The 22,170-nt window shown below is 40.5% G+C and overlaps 1 protein-coding gene across 1 annotated transcript in view; it reads left to right on the top strand.

The window, feature by feature from the left end:
• LOC137652976 (leucine-rich PPR motif-containing protein, mitochondrial-like) overlaps positions 1 to 22,170 on the top strand; it is a 438,837-nt gene that overhangs the window by 401,702 nt on the left and 14,965 nt on the right. The window contains 1 exon segment of the mRNA XM_068386371.1: positions 13,179 to 13,374. Within this exon segment, the coding sequence (XP_068242472.1) occupies positions 13,179 to 13,374 (196 nt within the window).

Here is a 22,170-nt window from a genome sequence, read left to right on the forward strand (position 1 = left end):
CGATATGAACGCGTTTTGGGAGGCGGTTCTAGATCCTGAGATTTCTGAAGTTAGGAAAGACATTAAAAGGGTGTTAACTCAAAAGTCAGTGTCTGCTAGAGTTTTGTCAAAAATTGCTGGCCAGTACAACTTTATATGTAAAGAAGTGTTGCCAGGCAGATTAATGCTAAGAAATGTGTACATGTTGATCAAACTAAAAAATACATGGGAATCTCAACTTGAACTGGACTCATGTGCCAAGAAAGATCTCTTGTGAGTTTTGGTGGTATGAATTATTAGCAAAATGGAACGGGAAAGTAATAATACCCTCAGGAGTCGACGGCCAGCTGGTGACGCATGCATCCCAACTTGGCTGTGGAGGGCATAGCAAAGAACAGACAACTCAGGGTTTCTGAGACCCAGAGATGTCTCACCAACACTAATGTGTAAGAGAGTTGAGGGCAGTTCTTCTAAGTGTAAGAGCCTTTCTTCCCAGTCTAAAAGGAAAAACAATTCAAGGTTTTTATCAAACAACATCAATACAGTAGCGTACATCAATCACATGGGTGGTTCATTAGTGGAGTTGACAAAAACTGCGAAGTTAATATGGGCTGAGGCTATACAAAATAATATAACAATTATTACTCGTCATTTGAGTGGCAAACTAAACATACAGGAGGATATGCAATCAAGAATGTTGGACAAACACGAGTGGATGTTTTCAAGACCAATCTTCCGGTTTTTGGACTCGATGTGGGGACCTCACACAATAGACAGGTTCGATTCTGCGACATCTGCACAACGACCGATGTACAACACAAGATTTCTTCAAGGACCCAAATGGTATGAAGTTGGATGGTCTGGCACAAAATCATTGGGAAAGGGTGAACAACTTTGTAAATCTCACCTATAGGACTTTTAGACTTAAGTTCTTTCAGTAATAGAAGGTCAGAGAACACAGGCTACGGTAATAACCCTATGGTAGTCAGCTCAGACATGGTTCAAAGCTCTAACCCTGTTGTCAATATGTCCACCCGTCATGGTGTCTAAGAAAGCAAGCAGTCAACTGAATCCTGCTATACCAGAGCCACTGCGAATGAAAAATGTTTGCTTGGAGAGTTTGTGGAAACAACAGGCACTTCAACAGGGGTGGTCACTTCAAGCAGCATCAAGACAATTTTGGTTGGGCGCAATCAAAATCAACAATAAACAATTATAATATGTATCTTGGAAAAATTAGATATTTATGTGATAAATTTGGGGAGGATTTTCACCTTCCACTTCTAGTGTATTGGCAGAATGTTAATTAACTATTTTATCAGAGTGACAGACCTTCATCAATGCTTAACTGTATATGGTCCTCACTATCTCATGTATATACTGCACATTACAACATTGACATTACTAATGATGTGTTTATCAAGCAGTTAGTGTTAAGTATGTAAATTCAAGTACTAAAACCCCGAGAATGATTTTCAGTGTTATGCCATTTGACAAAATTTCAAATTTTTTCATTAAATGGGATAATCACACTATTGATGTAAAAAAGTTGAGATTAAAATGTATTTGTCTATTAGCTATTGTTACTATGTTACAGCTCTCGAACATTTCCCCCAAGGCGGTGATGGTCGATGGGTCAGGTAGTGTTCAAAACTCTTCATTTACAGCGTGCTCTATCTAGCTGGGCTATCACTAATATATTAAATGAATCTTTTGCTTTAGTAGGTTTACCCAGGAATGTTTACTCAGCAAACACTTTCTGACCTTCTGGTGCTACCAAAGCTATCTTAGCAGGATTTGATCCTAATATGGTACAAAAAGTAGGTAGATGGAAAACCAGTACAGTATTTTTTTTAATGTACACAGCCAAGTTCCAAGGAATTTTACTGATGATTTATTATCTGTTAAAAACTCTGATTTCTTTATTTGAATTTTTGAATACTGTAATTCACAATTATGGGCAACTATTCAAAATAAAGGTATTTTGTTTTGTCATTCATGTTTTTCTTTTGCCAATTAACAAAACTTATTAAAGTGAAGTTAACGCAAAAGAAAAACATTATATTTGGTTTTTTGTTGCTGCGCTGCGTATCCTGCTGCTCGTCTATTATGTAAGTCTGTTCGTTATAGTCTTTGAGTTATACATGATATATTATGTTTATGTACAATTATTGATGCCCATACTATACAGAAACAGATATGGCCAACGATTCAAAATAATAAAGGTATTTTATTTTGTCCTGTTTTTCTTTTGCCAATCAACGTAAGTTTATTCAATATCCTAAAGGGAATAATGTTAGATTGCCTTTAGAGCCTATGATAGACTGTCTAGAAGGTTTCAGAAACCCTTTGTTTGTGAGGTAGGGTGTGTAGTCTCTATTTGTTCAAATGTAGCATGGATGGGTTTGAATGAATCAACTTTTGAGAGATGTTGGTTGTGTGTATTGGCTGTGTAGAGCAACCTTCTTGGAAACTCTAACAACAGGTGCCACAAATCTGTGGTCAGAAACTGTTAATATCATACTGCTGTATACAGAAATCCGGAACCTGTTTAAGGGGGCTGGCCTTTTTTTAAGGATAGGACTTTGACATTCATATCACTTAATAAGGACATCTCCAAACTGCATAGGATTTTTGCCTCTAACCTTCGGTTTTACGATGCCAGGGGGGTGGGGGGGCATGAAACAAAAATTTGAAAAAAGGGCTACATTTGATTGTTTTATAATGGTTTTTTTAAGTTATAGATCAAATTTCAATGCTACATCTTCAAAACTAAGGGATAAGATAGAATTTGGAGGTCAATAAACATAATTTTGAGATATAGGCATTCAAAGTTTTTTATAGTTTACATAGGAAATATTTATTTTAATGTTGTTACTGTTCTTGAAATATCTTATTTTTCCTTGTTTCCTTTCCTCACTGGGCTATTTTCCCTGTTGGAGCCTGTGGGCTTGTAGCATTCTGCTTTTCCAACTAGAGTTGTAGCTTAGCAAGTAATAATAATATTAGTACTATGAATTTTTTGTTCCTTTTTGGAGATCAATAAACCGTAACAAAGTCATTTATCATAATCTAATCATAAATGAAGATCCCTTTGTCCAGTATCTTGCTTCTTTAGGCGAGACGGTCGCTCCTTCATCATCTCTCTCCTCCACTAACTCCATTAATGTCACCCATATAACCCACCTCTGAACTGTTATTAGAGCAAATTTTCTTCTTCCTTATGTTAGCGTGATGTTGAAATTGTCTTTCCTCGTCGACATGATGAAATTCTTGCCGAAACCCAGAAAAAGACGTAAAAGCGAGTGAATATCAGAGGTCAAACTCAGGCATGTACTCTCTCTGAGGTTTGTGCTACCACTGAAAGTCGAAGGGTGTAATTCTTGGAATCTATACAAATGCCATTGCTCACAATTTGTTTTATATTAAAATGTAAAAATTATCAAAATTTACGATAAGAAATACTGCATTTTCTTGTAGGGATCAATGTTTTTGGTTTATCGAGTTACTTTTACTAATTACCCAGTAACTATGAAAGTAATGGAAATTTTGACAAACATTTTGTATACGTATTCTCCATTGCAATTTTTTCAGGATTTGTTTTTTTTGTCCTATACCCCCATATATTGGCATACCAGCCGGGCCCCTTTACACCTGCTGAACAATGGCAAACTGTGGAAAGGGTATTATGTAAACTGTTTTTATTTCTCAAGAGTAGGAATTTTAGATTAGCTAACATTTTGGCATGCTCTGTTCGATATAAGTAGAGCTCAGGTATTTGAAGTATTTACGGTATCAAGAGAAAAAATGCAGGAATCCTAATTCCCATTTAAATTTACTGCCTGCAAATTCTAGGTGACTAAAAGATTGGCTAGAAAAGTGGGAGGTTGATGTTATCACTGCTGATAGGCAAAGTGAATACAGAATTGTGGCCCTGTGATGATAAATAGGATCTGGTAGATACCATGTATCTCTAGACTTTACTGAAAAATGCATTAAAGCCCCTAGATACCACTTGAGGAGTTAGGTTAGGGTATGAAAAGGGTTGTTTAGGCCTGAAATAATTTGCTGAACCAGGAATAATTGATTATAATTTCTGGCCTACCACAAAAAAAAGTTATTGGCCTTATAAAAAAAAAAGTTATATTTTTTCCTAGCTATACAAACCTGAGTCTTTGGGTTAGCTCTGGCGCGGTTTAAAGAATTTATTGTGGGTTTGGCATCATTGTATGGTTCTGTCATAGACCCACCAGTACTTCGATGAGTTGATGTTAGCATTTGTGTTCATACACTGTCTTTTAGTTGGGACAATACATATCAATGACTGGTTTTTATAGGTAAGAAAAATATGTAGTTTGTTCCTATGCGGATATAATCCCTCATCATTTACTAGGGAGGCTTCCTCAGGTGTGAGGAAATCCCCAAGTGACAAATAGGGTGCCTATCTGACCCTTAACCCAAAAGATTATGCCCGGCTCTGATGAGAGGCAAGGGCCAGGACATTCTAGCTTGACATGATAGAACGATATGTGACAGAGTCATAGCCTGACAAAAGATTAAATTAGTTAGAACATTCAAATATTTAATTCAAAGATATATATATTACAATCGTAAACCACAGAGGTGTGCTTTCCTGCATGAGTGTCCATCTGCAGGCATACTCCCAAAGGAGGGACAGCCACAAGAGAGGAAAATCTCATTCATTCAACTCATACACTGTAGAATTAAGTGATATGACACTATACTGGCTTTCCTGCAGGAGCATAAGTCTTGCCAACTGTTGAGCAGCTCTAACAAATCCTAAAGAGAAGGTATCAAAGGATCTGTGTGAACAGTCCTTCAAGAAGTGAGCAGTAAAAGTAGTCTTTCTACAAACACAAGCTCTAAGTATCTGTGCTACAGAGTGGTTATTGCAGAATGTTAAGGTTGCAGCAAAACCACGGATGTCATGTGCTTTGGGAGGGGCTCCATTAGATGCTTCTCCCAGGTATTTATAAGCTCTTATGATTGTTTCACATAACGAGAAAGAGATTGTGTTCGTAGTTACTTTCTTCTTCTTTTGTTTGGTATTGCCAAACAGGTTGGAGATACCTGGACAGCAAGGCGCAGTTCTCTTTATATAAAGACGGACAGCCCTCATAGGACTTACTAGCAAACTGTCTGAATCATCAGTTACCTCCGTGAGTGACGAAATGAAGGAGGCAAACTGATTGTCATTAATAGATTGATTTTGGGTTTTATTTACAAACTAGGGTACAAATGAAAATTACATAATATATTTCCTCCTCTTGGAATGGGACACATGATAAGATAGACAATGAAGCTCATTCAGTCACTTACATAATGCTAGGGCAAAGAGGAATACTGTCTTTAGCGTTAGGTCTCTGTCCATAGCTTTATGGAAGGGTTCATAATGTGCCATTTTTCAGGGACCTCAGAACCTTTATCACACTCGAAGGGGTGGGGGTCTGATTTCCCAAGGTGGACAGATTGCTCAAAACTTTAAATTAAACCCGAGAACACCCTCAAGGAGGAGAGGTCAATTCCCTTTAGTGTAAACACGTGACTCAAGGCTCAGCAATAACCTTTCACCGCCATGACTGAGAGAAGGTTTTTCTTCCGTAGGAAAACTAAAAGTTTGCAGTCATGGGAAATATATCCATGAGTAGAGCAATGTCTTTTCTATGGCACAAATCACAGAAAAAAGGCCAGTTTGCCTGGTAGACTGCTGCGAAGGTATCCTGATAGTTGTTTAACAGTCGGTCTCTAAAAGCCCTTCATTTGGAGGAGATGCTGGAAAACTTCTAGCCATGAAGAGACAGGCAGTGAACTGCTTTGTTGACCTTTTTCATGTGAGCTTGTCAAAGAAAGTTTCTGCATGCTGGAAGCTGTCTTGGAACTTCTATGAGCAGGTTTATAGTAGAAGATTTGGATACAACTCCACATAGCCACTTCGGCGCTACTAGTGTTACTCTTAGATTTTCAGACATCCCAGGGGTGTTGGAAAGCATCTTCCATTACTGCTACTGGGTCCAGGACTGGAGAATAATACACGAGAGTTGGACGGCATTCATTTGAGACCAATGTTGCATCCCTTCCACCCATTGGCAAAGGAGGTGAGAGACAGAACCCTTCTTGCTTGTTGACGTACAGTAATCTCTCACATATTGCGGTTAATGGGGACTAGAACTGACCGCGATAGGTGATAAACCGCGAAGTAGGTTCCCATCCTATTTTTTGTATATGTACATTTTTTTTTTACATGTACATGTATGTATAATAACAATAAGTGTATATTAACCTTATAAATGCATATGTTATCATTAGAACATTAAAGAATCATGTAAATGAATATTGATAATATAAATTATATACTGTACATAAAATAAAGTACTGTACTGTATAAATACTGTAATATAAATACAGTATTTAATACATTACATATACTGTATGTACATTTACATTTATTCATAATGTATGAATAATGTAAACAGTGTGCAAGTGTACATGTACATACATACTGTATGTAGATATAATTAGTGTATGTGTTTATAGATATGGTTTTAGAACTCTCTTATTCTTATAAAAAGATACGTAACTCACCTCTAACAATGATGATGATCTTGATAAATTACGATGAAACACCTGTGCAGTATAATGGAGATGAAGAAGATGAAGATGATTTACTGCACAGGTTAATGAGAGCTTTACTGCTCCTCAGGTGACGCCTCATCGTCAGTTGATAAGAGGCAGTGGATCGTCAATGACAGCTTCCGATAGAGCTTGAGAAACTGCAGGAGACGGCGTAGTTGCTCGGTGGGAAGCCAGAGAAGCTGCAGGAGGCGTATTTGATGCATCTTCAGGTTTTTAGTGCACTAGGAACATCGTGATGGGAAGTTGTTGACGTTTTTTCATCTGAGCAAAGGTGCTCTTGTACAACACCATTACACTGTCAATACGGTTACTAAATTCGATGGCTCTGACCATATTATCGTCAATTTCCTGCGCCCTTTGTTGCATAGCCTGTGCCATGCTGCAGAGCTCTTGCAGGTTATCTAAGGTAAGGCCATGTTCTTCAGCTTCGTCGTCGTCGCTGACGTCGGCTGCCTCCTCTTCTTCCTCACTCGCTGATCTTATGTCGACAAGGTCCTCGTCGGTTAGGGCCTCCGAGTGGCACTCGATCAGTGAGTTTACGTCTTCCGTCGTCATGTCAGAGAAACCTTCGGTGGCTAATAACCGTGCCAGCCACACAGCCTCATCTACAGCGGAGTGGTGAACTTCGTCTGGCGTAAATCCCTCATAGTCATGAATGTCTGGCAACAATTTTCTCCAACTTGCATTCAGTGTTTGTGCTTTCATCTCATTAAGAGCTTTCTGAATGTTGGCCAGACACATTGCAATGTTTTATTCCTGCCAATATCTCTTGAGGCTGAAGTCCTCGTCGCCTTCGTCGATGGAGATGAGACCCTCCATCTTGGACCTTGTGTAGAAAGCCTTGAAGGCCCGATTGACCCCCTGATCCATTGGTTGTATGAGGGAAGTGGTGTTGGTGGGCCGGAACTCCACTTGGACCCCGTCATAATGGACATCCGTCGCATGTCCTCCCGCACAGTCCATCAAGAGGAGGACCTTAAAGGGCAGCAGATTCTCCGCGAGGTACAGCTTCACCTGCTTGATAAAACAGTTCACGAACCAGTCGAGTGTGAGGGCTTTGGTTATCCATGCCTTTTTATTACTCATCCAGTAGACGGGCAGCAAGGCTTTGTTTTTATTTTCAAAGCCCGGGGATTCAATGACTTGTAAATTAAGCCGGGCTTGAGCATGAAGCCCGCGGCATTCCCGCACACGAGGAGAGTGACGCGATCTTTGTGGGCCTTCAACCCTGGCTTCTTTACTTCGTCCTAGTAAAGGAACGTCCGGTATGGCATCCTCTTCCAGAAGAGACCAGTCTCATCCATATTGAACACTTGCTCCGGGAGATAGCCACCTTCTTTAATTAATTTCGGGAACTCATCCTTGACGTAACGAAGAGCTGCCTCTTTGTCTGCCAAGGCGGCCTCCCCATAGAAAGGAACACTGTGAAGGCCAAACCTCCTCTAGAATTTCTCGAACCAGCCCTTGCTGGCAACAAAACCACGTTTTCCTCTTGGGGCAGGATCATCATCTTCGTCGTCGTCATCACCATTGTCTTCGTTCGATTCTCCTTCAGGAACGAGGCTATCATACAGGGTTTTGGCTTTGGTTCGAAACATGTTGGTATCGAGACTAACCTTATTTTCCCAACAGTCCGATATCCACATTGATAAAGCATTCTCCATTTGCACAATTGTCTTATTAGGAAGAGTCACAACGCGCTTAGTGTCCTTGGAGAATGTTATTGAGGCAGATTTATGTATTTTCATTTGATCTTTTTTTATGTAGCGAACTGTCGATTCATTCACTCTGTAAATGCAGGCAACAGATGCATAGCTACTGCCTGCCTTAAGCATTTCCAATAATTTCACTTTTCATTCACTGTCATAATTTTTCTCTTCTTCTTGGGTTCACTAGAGGATGTAGAGGGTAGAGAATATTTAGGAGCCATTTTCAAGGGTGTCACAAGCACTATTTTGCACTAAAAAAGCACAAGAAAACTGCTAAAAGTTCCATGCGGCAAGATCAAGCAACACGAGCGAGAGAGAGCAATGAATGCGGTCTCCCTTCGTGGGGCACACGGCAGGGAGAGATGCTGGGTAAAGCGTCTCGGTGGCTCGGCCAATCAGCTTGCGAGATTCTGGAGCCAAGATGGCCAGCGAATCGGAGAGGTGGATTTTGTGTTGCGCGCCATCTCCGTGTTGATACCTGATGTTCTAATGTACTCTCCCTGCCTTCTGCTACTGCCCGCGTAACTTTTGCTCCATATTTTCTATTTGATGAATATTTTTGAAAATCCGTGATGCACTGACGCCGCGAAATGGCGATGTCACTACAGTCGAGTTGTTGCTCAGCATCACTACTGAGTGACCCTTGACGATTTCTGTGAAGTGGAGTAACACTAAATACTCCGTTTTCATTTACAAGTAGTTTACAGTCGGCTCTTGCTCTTCACGAACTTAAGTAAGAGAGACGGCCGAAGAGCAAGAATCCACTGATACTTGCTGCCATAGGGTGGGATAACTCCTAACCCTGCCAACTTGCTGCCCATTGCATATGTGCGATCGATTAACACACTAAGTACCGCCTAATATTATTTTTACTTGGTTTTGATCACAGTATTAGTATTTTGTAATTGAACAAAAATATTTCGGCAATTATAAAGTACATGTGCACACGTGTACACTATGTACTGGACATTGCAAGGCTACGGTACAGTACAGCACATAACTCTACAGTAGTCATCAGGACACTTATAACAACAAAACACTGTTGTTCCTATCTAATATAACACTTGCTGGTACTGTAGTGTATCTTACTGTAATATATGTATGGTACTATTACTACAGTTTAGCTTAACTGTACTGTTAAGTGTTTGCTTTTTTCGTTCCGACGACCCGCACTGTTTGACAACTCACCCCACACGTAGCCTGTATTTACATATTGTAGAGTACAGTACATGTAAGTTATGTACAGTACTATACAGTATACAGTAGTTAATAAACAATATTATACATTACTGTAATACAGTACTTTACAAAGACCACTGGCCATTTTCTTACAAGTTCTATGCTGCTGTCTGAAGCATGACACAACTGGTGCGTCATCTCTTGTACAGTACTGTAGGGAATTACACATCTACAGTGCATCTTCCTGTAAATATAAACAATGTCGAGGAGTACAGTATGTATTACTATATACAAATACAGTTTTTAATTTTTTTTTTTTACATGAAAATGTGGCTCTGTTCAAAAAGGATAGAAGCGGGAGATACACACCCAAGTAGAGAGATGCAAGGCTGAAGCCAAGTCAGCGTGAAGAGAGGTATAACTCTATTATACTGAACAGTACTGTACCTATTGTATTATTACCCACTGGTGGCAAGGGTCAGTGACTTTTTTATAAGGATTTAGCCCACCCTAGTACAGCATTTATTTGCGAAAATTCCCTTATTGCACTTTTGTCTGTAACCTAACTGTCGCAAAGGAGAGCTGACTGTATTATAAGATTTAGTGTGAAGTTTTTGTAGCGCTTGGAACGAATTATGCAATTTACATATAAAACTGCCCTCATTATATGAAAAAGTCATGACGCGAAAGTCACTCCAGAACGAATTAATTAGGTATTTAGAGCTATTATTATTGAATGATTGTCGTATTCACATTGTTGAATCATTGGAACTACTGGAGCTCAAACTTGGTCACAAAGCTTCTGATGTTTCAGCAGACAAAATTAAATTCAATTTCAAAGGTTTTTCTGCTTTTATTTTTATAGCTATTACTATCAATTCATTCTAGAAGGCCACTCAAAACCAATTTTGTTTAAAAACAAATAATGTAAAGAAAATACAGTAATGTCACATAAATGGGATTATTCTGTTCTAGGCCTTAAAAAGCACTCATTATACAAGGCATTTAAACACAAAGCTTACAGTGAACTCTCGTTTATCGCGGTAGATAGGTTCCAAACCCGGCCGCGATAGCTGAAAATCCGCGAAGTAGGGACACCATATTTACGTATCTATTAAATATTCAGACTTTTAAAACCTTCCCTTTACGTAGTACTGTTAACAAACTACCCTTTAATGTACAGAACACGTAATGCATGTACTACAGTACCCTAAACTAAAACAGGCACAAATATTAAAGGCAATTTTATATCATGCATTTCCTAAACATGCCAAAAAGCACGATGAAAAGAGACAACCAATGTTTTGTTTACGTTTATCTCTGATCATAATGAAGAAACAGACGCATTTACACATCTGTGTATAGGTTAGTTTTTGCATCGACAGCAATCTTACCAAGTATTGATTATATGTTGATTTTGTTATTACCAATGTTTTACTTAATTTTTCTAAGGACTTCCAAATAAATTAAATGAATGTCATTTATATAATGTTTTTCTTTATGACGCCGCCTGAAACGGAAACCTTCCATTCGTTTACTGTACGCTCCATCTTTGATCGTAATAAACAAACGAAGGCATTAAACGCGCATGATGAAAGTGATAAATAATATTAAAAGCTTTTAGTAAATATGCTATTACAAATATTATTTACCGTATCTATATAAAATCCTACATACGTAGCAAAGCAGGAAAACAATTTTTTTTTCTTTTTTTTTTTGGCGTTTAATCAACAATAACAAACTGCCGCTAATGACCGAATGATAATTTACGATAATTCTAAACTGATACTAAATTTGATTCTCCATTCCATATCCAAAATACTTTAACTAACTTCAGTTATAAGTCAACTTCTACCCCCCTCAATTATGAAACCAACTAAAAAAAAAAAAAAAAGTAAGAGAAGAAGCAAGTACTAGGCTGATTTTTAAAGTTGTCGAACAATTAAGTTACCGCTATAACGTTCGATGTAACATAGTGCGAGATTGGAGAAAGTAAGGAAAATTGAATCATGATTGATTTTCAATATAAATGAAACTTTGTGAAGCAACAAAGATTTCATTTGTTAGTGAGATAGAGGGAAGGAATGAGAGGTAGTGAAAAGTAGCCGAGAGAGAGAGAGAGAGAGAGAGAGAGAGAGAGAGAGAGAGAGAGAGAGAGAGAGAGAGAGAGAGAGAGAGAGAGAGAGAGAGAGAGAGAGAGCCCACAGAGAGAGAGAGAGAGAGAGAGAGAGAAGTAGCCCAAAGAGAGAGAGAGAAAAGTAGCCCACAGAGAGAGAGAAAGAGAGCCCAGAGAGAGAGAGAGAGAGAGAGAGAGAGAGGCCCAGAGAGAGAGAGAGAGAGAGAGAGAGAGAGAGAGAGAGAGAAAAGTAGCCCAGAGAGAGAGAGAGAGAGAGAGAGAAAGTAGCCTACAGAGAGAGAGAGAGAGAGAGTTGTTTTAAATGTAATAAACAAAAAAATATGATAGGTTATAACACATTGGTGCTTATGTAATATCAACTGTATAGATGGTTTGAATAAGTTAAGAAATGGTATAAACAATACTTCGTACGCGCATATTCTTGTGACCGGCAGCTAGACGTCAGCTGATCTGAAAGCCAAAAGTAAAACAAAAATAAGTCAACAATACCCGATTTTTAAAACACACCCGAAATTTAAAAACAAAAGTACACGCTTTCTTAATGTGCAATTAACTATTTAAATAGTAGCAATTTTCTAGAATAAAATGATGTTTCCCCCAAAAATAGTGGTTTGCTGATGAAATCAGATGCCGTATTGGATGAAAAAAGTCCGCGAAGTCGTGAATCCGCGATGGTCGAACCGCGAAGTAGCGAGGGCTCACTGTACATTATATAATATGCATAGTATATGGAAGTAAAACAATAATAATTTATGAAATACTGGAAGATTGCATGGCTAGATTAAGCATAAGTTCATCACTGTCATGCCAGAAATCTCCTTTTTTTATTTTATTGTGGTTCACAACATTTTTTTTCAACATTTTCACCATCACTAATTTTTTTAATCCACATTTTGTATGAACATACAGCAAAATACGCAAAAGTAATAAACATTAATCAAAGTTTGATAGAAATGTTCTGCAAATATGCACTGGGAAAGAGCTCTATGAAAATTGAGTGTACACTACTATAAAACCTTTTTCTTAGAGGGTATGATACCTAGCTAAATATATAAATTATAACAAATTGCTCTTGCAAACTTTCTTGATGTCATATTTTATTTTTATTCTACAATTCAAAAAAATCCAAAATATCTTTCAAATAATAATTTTTTTCAGGTTCAAATTCATCTGATCTCTGGTTCTCTATTGTATATGCATATAAAGCTAAATTTTTTTTTATGCCCTTGTATGTCCTTTTCCATACTCAAGGCTGCTTTACCTGTTGGGCCTTATTGCACATTGGAACGAAACAATGATAATTAGTGTGTAATACATTTGATATGAAAGGAAAATTTAAACCAATAATGAATGTCTTGTTTTTAAAAACTTTGCTATGGAAATTTTGTCAAGGTTCCCTCTAGTAATAAGTGATCCAATAATTATATTTGCTGCCGTGTAAGTCAACATTGTCTCAGTGATCATACTAAAGTAAGCATTAGCAATGATATGTATGGTGTAGTTTTCAAATCTATTTTCAGAACCTGAAGAAAAACCTGTCAATCAACAATAAGTTGTGCAATGCATATATGAATGCTGGGCGTGCAGAGGAGTTCCTTGATGAATTATCTGCTATAGTCGATAACACTGACATTGATGTTGCTAGTATTAAGACCAGATTCCCAGCTGGTGGTATAATGAGCATTCTGAATGACAATAGTGCACTTTTACCTAAAGGTAAGTTTAATACATTATTTGAATAAAATGTAGGATTTAACAGGAAAGAAAATGAGTTATTTGGCCACAACTAAAATGAAGCTGTTTTAACATAATTTTTAGCAATATCAAGATTAGGTCCCTTTGAAGATAATGTATGGATGAAAATAAATTGAATTGTTAACGTATCAAGTAAATATAAGATTACAAAGTAAATGTTAGAAAATAAAAGAAAGAAACATCGAGAAGAACAGAATAATGCAAAGTTTAAACCATTTTTATTCCAGCACAAATACAAACCTTCATCCCATATATAGAGGTAACTGCAAAGCTAGGAAATACAGCAGCTAAAAATTTTATAACAAGGTTTAAACTGGGGGCTGATAATTACATGGCTAAGATTGAGGAAGCCCCGCCCCTCTGCTTGGTCACTGAGTACTGTAGTCATTTTGGTAGCAGCCATCAGTGAGAATAGGTATTATTCCATTGACTGGAGATTTTGGTAGTTAATAGCTTTCCAGCATATTTTCTTCTTTACGCTTTGACACTTGTTCCTGGTATTGATGCTAACAGCGTCTTGGGATATTATTCTTGGGTCTGAGACATGCTTAACCCCTTCGCTACGATGATGTCAGGTCACATCAAAACATGCCTGGTAATACACATTGTGATGTCGGGATCCCTCATCTTCATTATTATTATTATTATTATTACTATTATTATTATGAGTGTTGTAATTCAAGAGGTATTAGTTTGTTGAGTGTAGTTGGAAAAGTGTATGGTAGAGTAATGATTAATAGGATTAAGGATAAAACAGAGAATGCAATCTTGGAAGTACAGGGTGGTTTTAGAAGAGGTAGGGGTTGTATGAATCAGATTTTTACAGTTAGGCAGATATGCGAGAAATATTTAGCAAAAGGTAAGGAGGTGTATGTTGCGTTTATGGATCTGGAGAAAGCATATGATAGAGTTGATAGGGAAGCAATGTGGAATGTGATGAGGTTATATGGAGTTGGTGGAAGGTTGTTGCAAGCAGTGAAAAGTTTCTACAAAGGTAGTAAAGCATGTGTTAGAATAGGAAATGAAGTGAGCGATTGGTTTCCAGTGAGAGTGGGGCTGAGACAGGTATGTGTGATGTCGCCGTGGTTGTTTAACTTGTATGTTGATGGAGTGGTGAGAGAGGTGAATGCTCGAGTGCTTGGACGGGGATTAAAACTGGTAGACGAAAATGATCATGAATGGGAGGTAAATCAGTTGTTGTTTGCGGATGATACTGTACTGGTAGCAGACACAGAAGAGAAGCTTGACCGACTAGTGACAGAATTTGGAAGGGTGTGTGAGAGAAGGAAGTTGAGAGTTAATGTGGGTAAGAGTAAGGTTATGAGATGTACGAGAAGGGAAGGTGGTGCAAGGTTGAATGTCATGTTGAATGGAGAGTTACTTGAGGAGGTGGATCAGTTTAAGTACTTGGGGTCTGTTGTTGCAGCAAATGGTGGAGTGGAAGCAGATGTACGTCAGAGAGTGAATGAAGGATGCAAAGTGTTGGGGGGCAGTTAAGGGAGTAGTAAAAAATAGAGGGTTGGGCATGAATGTAAAGAGAGTTCTATATGAGAAAGTGATTGTACCAACTGTAATGTATGGAACGAGTTGTGGGGAATGAAAGTGATGGAGAGACAGAAATTGAATGTGTTTGAAATGAAGTGTCTAAGGAGTATGGCTGGTGTATCTCGAGTAGATAGGGTTAGGAATGAAGTGGTGAGGGTGAGAACGGGTGTAAGAAATGAGTTAGCGGCTAGAGTGGATATGAATGTGTTGAGGTGGTTTGGCCATGTTGAGAGAATGGAAAATGGTTGTCTGCTAAAGAAGGTGATGAATGCAAGAGTTGATGGGAGAAGTACAAGAGGAAGGCCAAGGTTTGGGTGGATGGATGGTGTGAAGAAAGCTCTGGGTGATAGGAGGATAGATGTGAGAGAGGCAAGAGAGCGTGCTAGAAATAGGAATGAATGGCGAGTGATTGTGACGCAGTTCCGGTAGGCCCTGCTGCTTCTTCCGGTGCCTTAGATGACCGCGGAGGTAGCAGCAGTAGGGGATTCAGCATTAGGAAGCTTCATCTGTGGTGGAATTGTGGGAGGTTGGGCTGTGGCACCCTAGCAGTACCAGCTAAACTCGGCTGAGTCCCTGGTTAGGCTGGAGGAACGTAGAGAGTAGTCCCCTTTTTGTTTTGTTTCTTTGTTGATGTCGGCTACCCCCCAAAATTGGGGGAAGTGCCTTGGTATATGGATGGATGGGATTATTATTATTAAAAGGTAAGCTACGAAAGAGTATAGCCCATGGTTGTATATCACACACAGTTCCTAGTTGGAAAATTTCAATAAAATATCATCTCCCTGAAATCGGCCTCCCTTCATATCTTCAGCCAACCAACAAAGTTTTTGGGATTCTATCCTTTATTATTGAATATATAAGAGCTATTTTGTTACCATACAGTAATCACACCAATCTCTCTAGGAAATGGCAATAATCCCTACCTAAGACATTAATCAAACCCCCTTTACACCCCCAACATTGAGACATTGGGACCAGCACATCATTCTACCACCAACCAAAATACTTGCGATTATAGTCCTTATTTTTTATTATGTAAGATCTGTGTTGGTCTATTCCCATATCTGCTCACCATCAAGCGTAATACTTGCGATTCTATTCCTTATTCATGATTCTGTAAGGAATATTTTATTGTTTTTCTTATGTTGTCAGCGTTCAAATCACAGAGAAAGCCTCTCACCATAAGTCTCACCCACAACGAGGCGAAAACTTACCAGTAATGCAAATTGTTCACACACGAGATTTGTCTTTTACTTATTCCTTTTTTTCTCAACTATCATTTCTACAAAATAATATGATCTTCATGTCTTATATTTTTCATATTAGTATTGTTAATTGTTTTCAGGAGTATAAGTTAGCCTGTTCCAATTATTTCCATTTGTTACCATTCTACGCAGTAGCCTATTTGTCATGTTCTTACATGCGCAGTTTCTTTCCAAGCTCGTGAAATATCCAAAGCAGGAATGATCCAGTTCATGATGAGTTTGTGACAGTCACACACAAGATGGAATGACAGATGAACAAACAAACTATATTTCTAATGAACTGAGTTTATATTTCTCTCTCTCTCTCTCTCTCTCTCTCTCTCTCTCTCTCTCTCTCTCTCTCTAAACAATAAAATCTTAGAGTAAGTTTGGTAACCTGAGTTTAAAAATGAAATTAGTATGTTTTATAATAGTTGTGGTGAGCAATTCCTCGCTTCGGTGATACCAGAAACAAACAAAAAAACAGCATTCGATTACAACAGCTTATTCTCTCTCTCTCTCTCTCTCTCTCTCTCTCTCTCTCTCTCTCTCTCTCTCTCTCTCTCTCGTGTTATACAATACTTACATATAGATTTTTGGTTCCTTAAAAAGTGTCAATTAAATATAACACCAAAAAATATTGTGTATAAACTCATTTCAATTGTAGCTTAAAATACGGCATCCGATTTCGTCAGCAAACCAATATTTCTGGGCTTGAACCTGTGCCGGCCAGTGAATAAGCTCCTATTAGCACTTATTCTTAGGTAATTTACTGCTAAATATACCAGAGAAAAAATGTAAAGGAGTGCTAGGTTAACTAGCTCGCTCAACTATTGGTGTCGGTATAAAATTGGGCGTATAATCCAGAGGTCCCGCACTATTTAGATTCATCCACGACAAAGACCCCAATAGAGGAGAGCCGTTCAACCTCACTCGGCACCAGCAACTCTGCATCCGCTCAGAACCCAACTCCTTTTTAGCACGCCTGTGTTGTAACCCGCTTTTTTTTGTGCTCTCGTATTTTGCCTTATTTTCCACTGGATTATGGCTTCTTCATCGGTTTCCCAGGAGACACCGTCTAAGTTAAGTACCAAGCTATGTTTTGCTGTGTTTTGAGCAATCTAGATCGTTTAATATTTAAATTATAGGAGTTTATTCTCTTCGATCATCTCGGTCTTGCTCGATTCCGCTTACAGTTGGTACTCCTGTTTTGAGAGCTTTTAGTTTCACTCGCGGTGTTACTAAGTGTATTATTTTTATTATTAGTTAAAAGTTTTTTATATGTTATTGTGGATATTCATTATTTAGCGTTTAGAACCCTTGTGGTTCATATTTAGGGCCGATATCAAGTTACGTATCGTATATGGCTTGCCGACCTTCGTTACTAGGCGGCAATTTTATTATATAAGTCATCAGGTGTTGTCCTTTGGGATTTATTTATTATGTTGCATGCCTTGCCCTAAATTTTTTATGTGTATATTTATATATTTTTCAACGCTATTACTATTATAATGAATATTTGTGTTTATTACTCCGTATGATCTGTCTGGTAGTGTTTGGGGATCGTCAGTTGGTAGCCCTGCTGCTCCGTATCACGTGATCCTCCCCCAAGCTCCCCCTCTCGCTAGGTTGGTGGCTAGGCTTCTCTCCCCCCTCCCCTAGGGGACCGTTGCCTTCCCTCCTTTTAGAGGGGGTAGTTCAGTGTTTATGGACTTTGTCCTCCGGGTGTCCCGGCGGTTTCGTCTCTGTCTAGATGGGTTGGCCACCGGTCAACAGAGTAGGATCCCGGTGCACCCTATTTTATATTCACCTATCACACTTTTATTATGTTATACGAAACCCTCCGGGTTCGGTTGGCGGTTCTTATCTACAGTTCCGCCCCCCTATTAATTTATAACAGTTCCTATGATTATATATGATTATATATGACAGATCACTATCCCGGAGTTCCTATATGTATTGGTTTATGGATATACTTTTATTTCCCGGCCCGGGGCTTAACCTCGCTCCGGGAAATCAGACACCATGTGTCTTAATTCTTTGTTGCATCCTGTTTTATGATCCCGGCTCGACCGGAATGGATAGCTATACTCTAGTCTTAAGTTAGACTTATGTTTAGGCCCGGGTCCTCCGGACCCGCCCCTACTTGAGAGTATTACAGTTAAGCTCTAGTCTTAAGTTAGACTTATGTTAGTCCCGGGTCCTCCGGACCCGCCCCTACTTAAGAGAATTACAGTTTCTCATATACTATTCTTTTTATAGATGGTGCATTGTCAGACGACGGCCTGTGCGGCTGTTCTTCATCAGCCTTGTGGCCATACCGTATGTAGGTCTCACGCCCTCTGCGGAGTTCAGCTGGAGGACATCGTGGTCTGGCACCCTGATAACTGTATGGTCTGTTTTGACCTCATCACCACCCTCGGATCTGATTCGGTGAGTCCCGTTGGCTATGTTGCCTTTCTAATTATTTTACCTTTTTTGGTATACATACACCATTTAGTAAGACTTCTATGGTCTTGAAGGACCGCCGGGAATCTTCCTTTTTGTAATTCCCACTATTATTTCAGGCATCCCCGGAGCAGAAGACTGCGGCTCGGGCCACACTGAAAGTGTGGGTTGGGGGATTTGCCCGAAACGTGAAATCCAAACAGCCTTACGTCCTATCTGAAGACTACTGTGCCATGATCTACCCTAACGCCAAGTCTTCAGCCGCTGTGGCTAGGCATGTTGCGGCACCCATCATTGCCGACATTGATGCCACCATAGCGGGATTCATCGACCAGGAACAAGATCCGTTGGATGCCCCCGGAGATCTGGAAGACAATGTGGCTGCCATGAACTTAGACGTTGAACCCATGTTGTTGGACGATCCGGATGCAGGTAGGGTGGTAAGTGAGGCAGGTGTTACCGGCGCTGAGATTCCTATCCTCAGCCCCGCTCTTTCTTCTTCATCTGATCTCTCTTCTTTCCATGGTTTTTCTGGGGACCGTGATTCGTCTCATCGATCACACCCGGTTCCCCCCAAAGATAAGTCTACATCGAGAACTTTGCCAAAAGCTCGTAAGCCCCACAAGGCTTCCCATAGTTCCAAGTCTAATACAAACCCGTCATCTAAGGCTTCCGGCTCCTCCTCTAAGTCTCACGACCCGGGAGTACAACCCGCCACTTCTGCTCCTAGCCCGGGCCTTTCCGAATCAGCCATGCTTCGCATCGTGTCGGAGATGCAATCTAAGATTGTGTCGGAAATGCAGGCCAAGATGGACACGATGTTCTCTAACATTGGTCAGAGACTTGGAGCATTAGAACAAGGTGCTCCGGAGCGAGTTCAAAGCTCTCTCATCCCGGATGCCTCTAAGCTTCCGCCGTTTACCAAGAATAACCCTTGGCGCATGGCTCTTCATTCCCCATTCTCAGATGGGATGTTAACATTGGAAGGTCTTGGTACTCGTCCTCTAGAGGATTTTGAATTCTTTCTTCCTGGTCTCGCATTTCCATTTCATGGTTATGCCAGGCTTACCGAGGATGCTCTGGTTCGGCTGGATAAGGTCCCCAAAGAGACTGTCATTTTCCCGAAAGAACAAGCCCAATCTGTTTGGGCTAGGTTTCTGAATGATATTGGTTGCACCAATACCATGTTGACGCCTTATAAGAGTTCTTTCACAATGTTCTTAATGGACAAGAACACCGTGACTCCATGCGTCAATAAGGTTGCAGAGCTTGCTTTCCAATATGCTCTGGAGGAGAAGCCCTTGCCTCCCATCCGAGAGGTGGATCCGATCTCCCTCCTTCTTCCTTCAGGCATTGAGTGTTGGGACAATGTCCATACCACTTTTACTTCTGGCAAGCTAACAGCGGACTGTGCTTCAGTTATGTTTAGTGAACGGCTTCCCCGTCTCCCGGAATCTCTTATTAAACAGGAGTATGATTCCCGCCTACGTGTTGGTCGAACTTTGAACTTGGCCACATCTACGGAGTCGATAGCCTTAACTTATGATACTGAGAGTATCTTTAAGTCTCTCAATAAGGCTACTTTGCAGTCGTTATATTTCGATCTATATGACTTTGCTATTGCCAAACGTAGGTGCTGTAAACACGTCCTGGCTGAGGCGACTATTAGGCACGAGCCTAATAAACTTATCCGGTCCTCTTGCTGGGGTTCAAATCTCTTCCCTGAGGATCTTGTGGAGGAAGTCTTGGCAGAGGCTACTAGAGTCAATCAGAGCCTTAAAGCCCGTTGGGGTTTGACTCCTAAGCGGAAATATGACCCCGCAAATTACCAAGCCCGGGGTAGGAAGAAGCTCCGCCCGTATACCTCCACCCAGTTCCAGCAACAGCAGAGTAGTTCGTCTGTTTTCCGTCAGCCTCTTCCTCCATCTCCTGCTGCTCCTGCACAGCCTTCCACCTCTCAGGCTCCTTCATCGGACGACTATGTCACCGTTCTGCTCCCTAAGAGCCAGCTTCCCGGTGCCTCCACCACCTCTCCAGCCTTTAACCAGTCTTATGAGGCTCAAGGCTCTTCCAGAGTTATAACAGAGGTAGAGGCTACCACCGTGGTTCAAACCAGAACAGAGGTAGAGGCAGATTCTTTCGCAAGGGAAAGAACTTCCGAGGCGGACGTGGAGGCAACTCCTCAAGCCAATACTGAGGTGCAGCGGGTAAGGGGGAGGCTTTATGCCTTCCGCAACAAATGGAGGTTCAGTCCCTGGGCTTTCAGTATCATCTCCAAGGGACTGGGGTGGAGTTGGATTCAAGGACCTCCACCTCCGAACAGATTTCATCAACATTCCACTCCGGACCTAGTCAAATTTGTCCAGGACCTGTTACAAAAGAACGCCATACAAGAAACGAAACACCTGAAGTTTCAGGGTCGGCTGTTCAGTGTCCCGAAGAAGGATTCGGACAAGAGAAGAGTGATTCTAGACCTATCCCTTCTCAACTTGTCCATTCAATGCGACAAGTTTCGAATGCTTACCGTCTCGCAGGTGCGGACCTTACTTCCCCGTGGGGCCGTCACCACCTCTATCGATCTTACAGACGCCTATTATCACGTCCCGATAGCGAGACACTTCCGTCCGTATCTAGGCTTCCACCTAGGGGACAAAAGTTACTCCTTCAAGGTGATGCCTTTCGGGCTCAACATCGCCCCAAGGATCTTCACAAAGTTGGCAGAAGTCGCTGTTCAGGAACTCAGAAATCAAGGGATTCAAGTAGTAGCCTATCTGGACGACTGGCTCATTTGGTCAGACACCTTCCAAAATTGCCTAAAAGCCACTCACAGAGTCATCCAATACCTTCAATCTCTAGGCTTCCAGATCAACTTCAAGAAGTCCCGTCTTCTTCCGAAATCAAAGTTCCAATGGCTCGGCCTGCAATGGGATCTTATATCTCATACTCTGTGTCTTCCCAAACCCAAGAGGTTAGAGATTGCAAGGAACACCAAACGCTTTCTCAAAGACAAAGTAAGTTCCAGACGACTCCAAGAGAGGATCCTAGGGTCCCTTCAATTTGCCTCAGTGACGGATCTACTTCTGAAGGCAAAATTGAAAGATATCAATCGTGTCTGGCGTTCGAGGGCGAACCGGAAGCTCCGGGACAGGAAAGTCCGCCTTCCTCCCATTCTCCGGGAAAGACTTCTACCTTGGACAAGGGCCATCAATCTGTCAAAGTCAGTTCCCCTTCGATTTCCACCTCCGAAGTTAATCATTCACACGGACGCATCCCTATCAGGTTGGGGAGGCTATTCTCAGCTCAGGAAAGTTCAAGGTCTTTGGTCTCCCTTATTCCGCCAATTTCACATCAATGTGCTGGAGGCCATGGCAGTTCTTCTAACCCTGAAACGTCTCGCTCCACCCAAGAGACAACACCTTCGTCTGGTTCTCGACAGCGAAGTGGTGGTCCGCTGCCTCAACAGAGGCGGATCAAAATCAGGGCCTCTGAACCATGTTCTAGTAGCCATATTCTCCCTAGC

Source organism: Palaemon carinicauda, chromosome 1 (genome assembly GCF_036898095.1).
Source record: "Palaemon carinicauda isolate YSFRI2023 chromosome 1, ASM3689809v2, whole genome shotgun sequence".
NCBI lineage: Eukaryota > Metazoa > Arthropoda > Malacostraca > Decapoda > Palaemonidae > Palaemon > Palaemon carinicauda.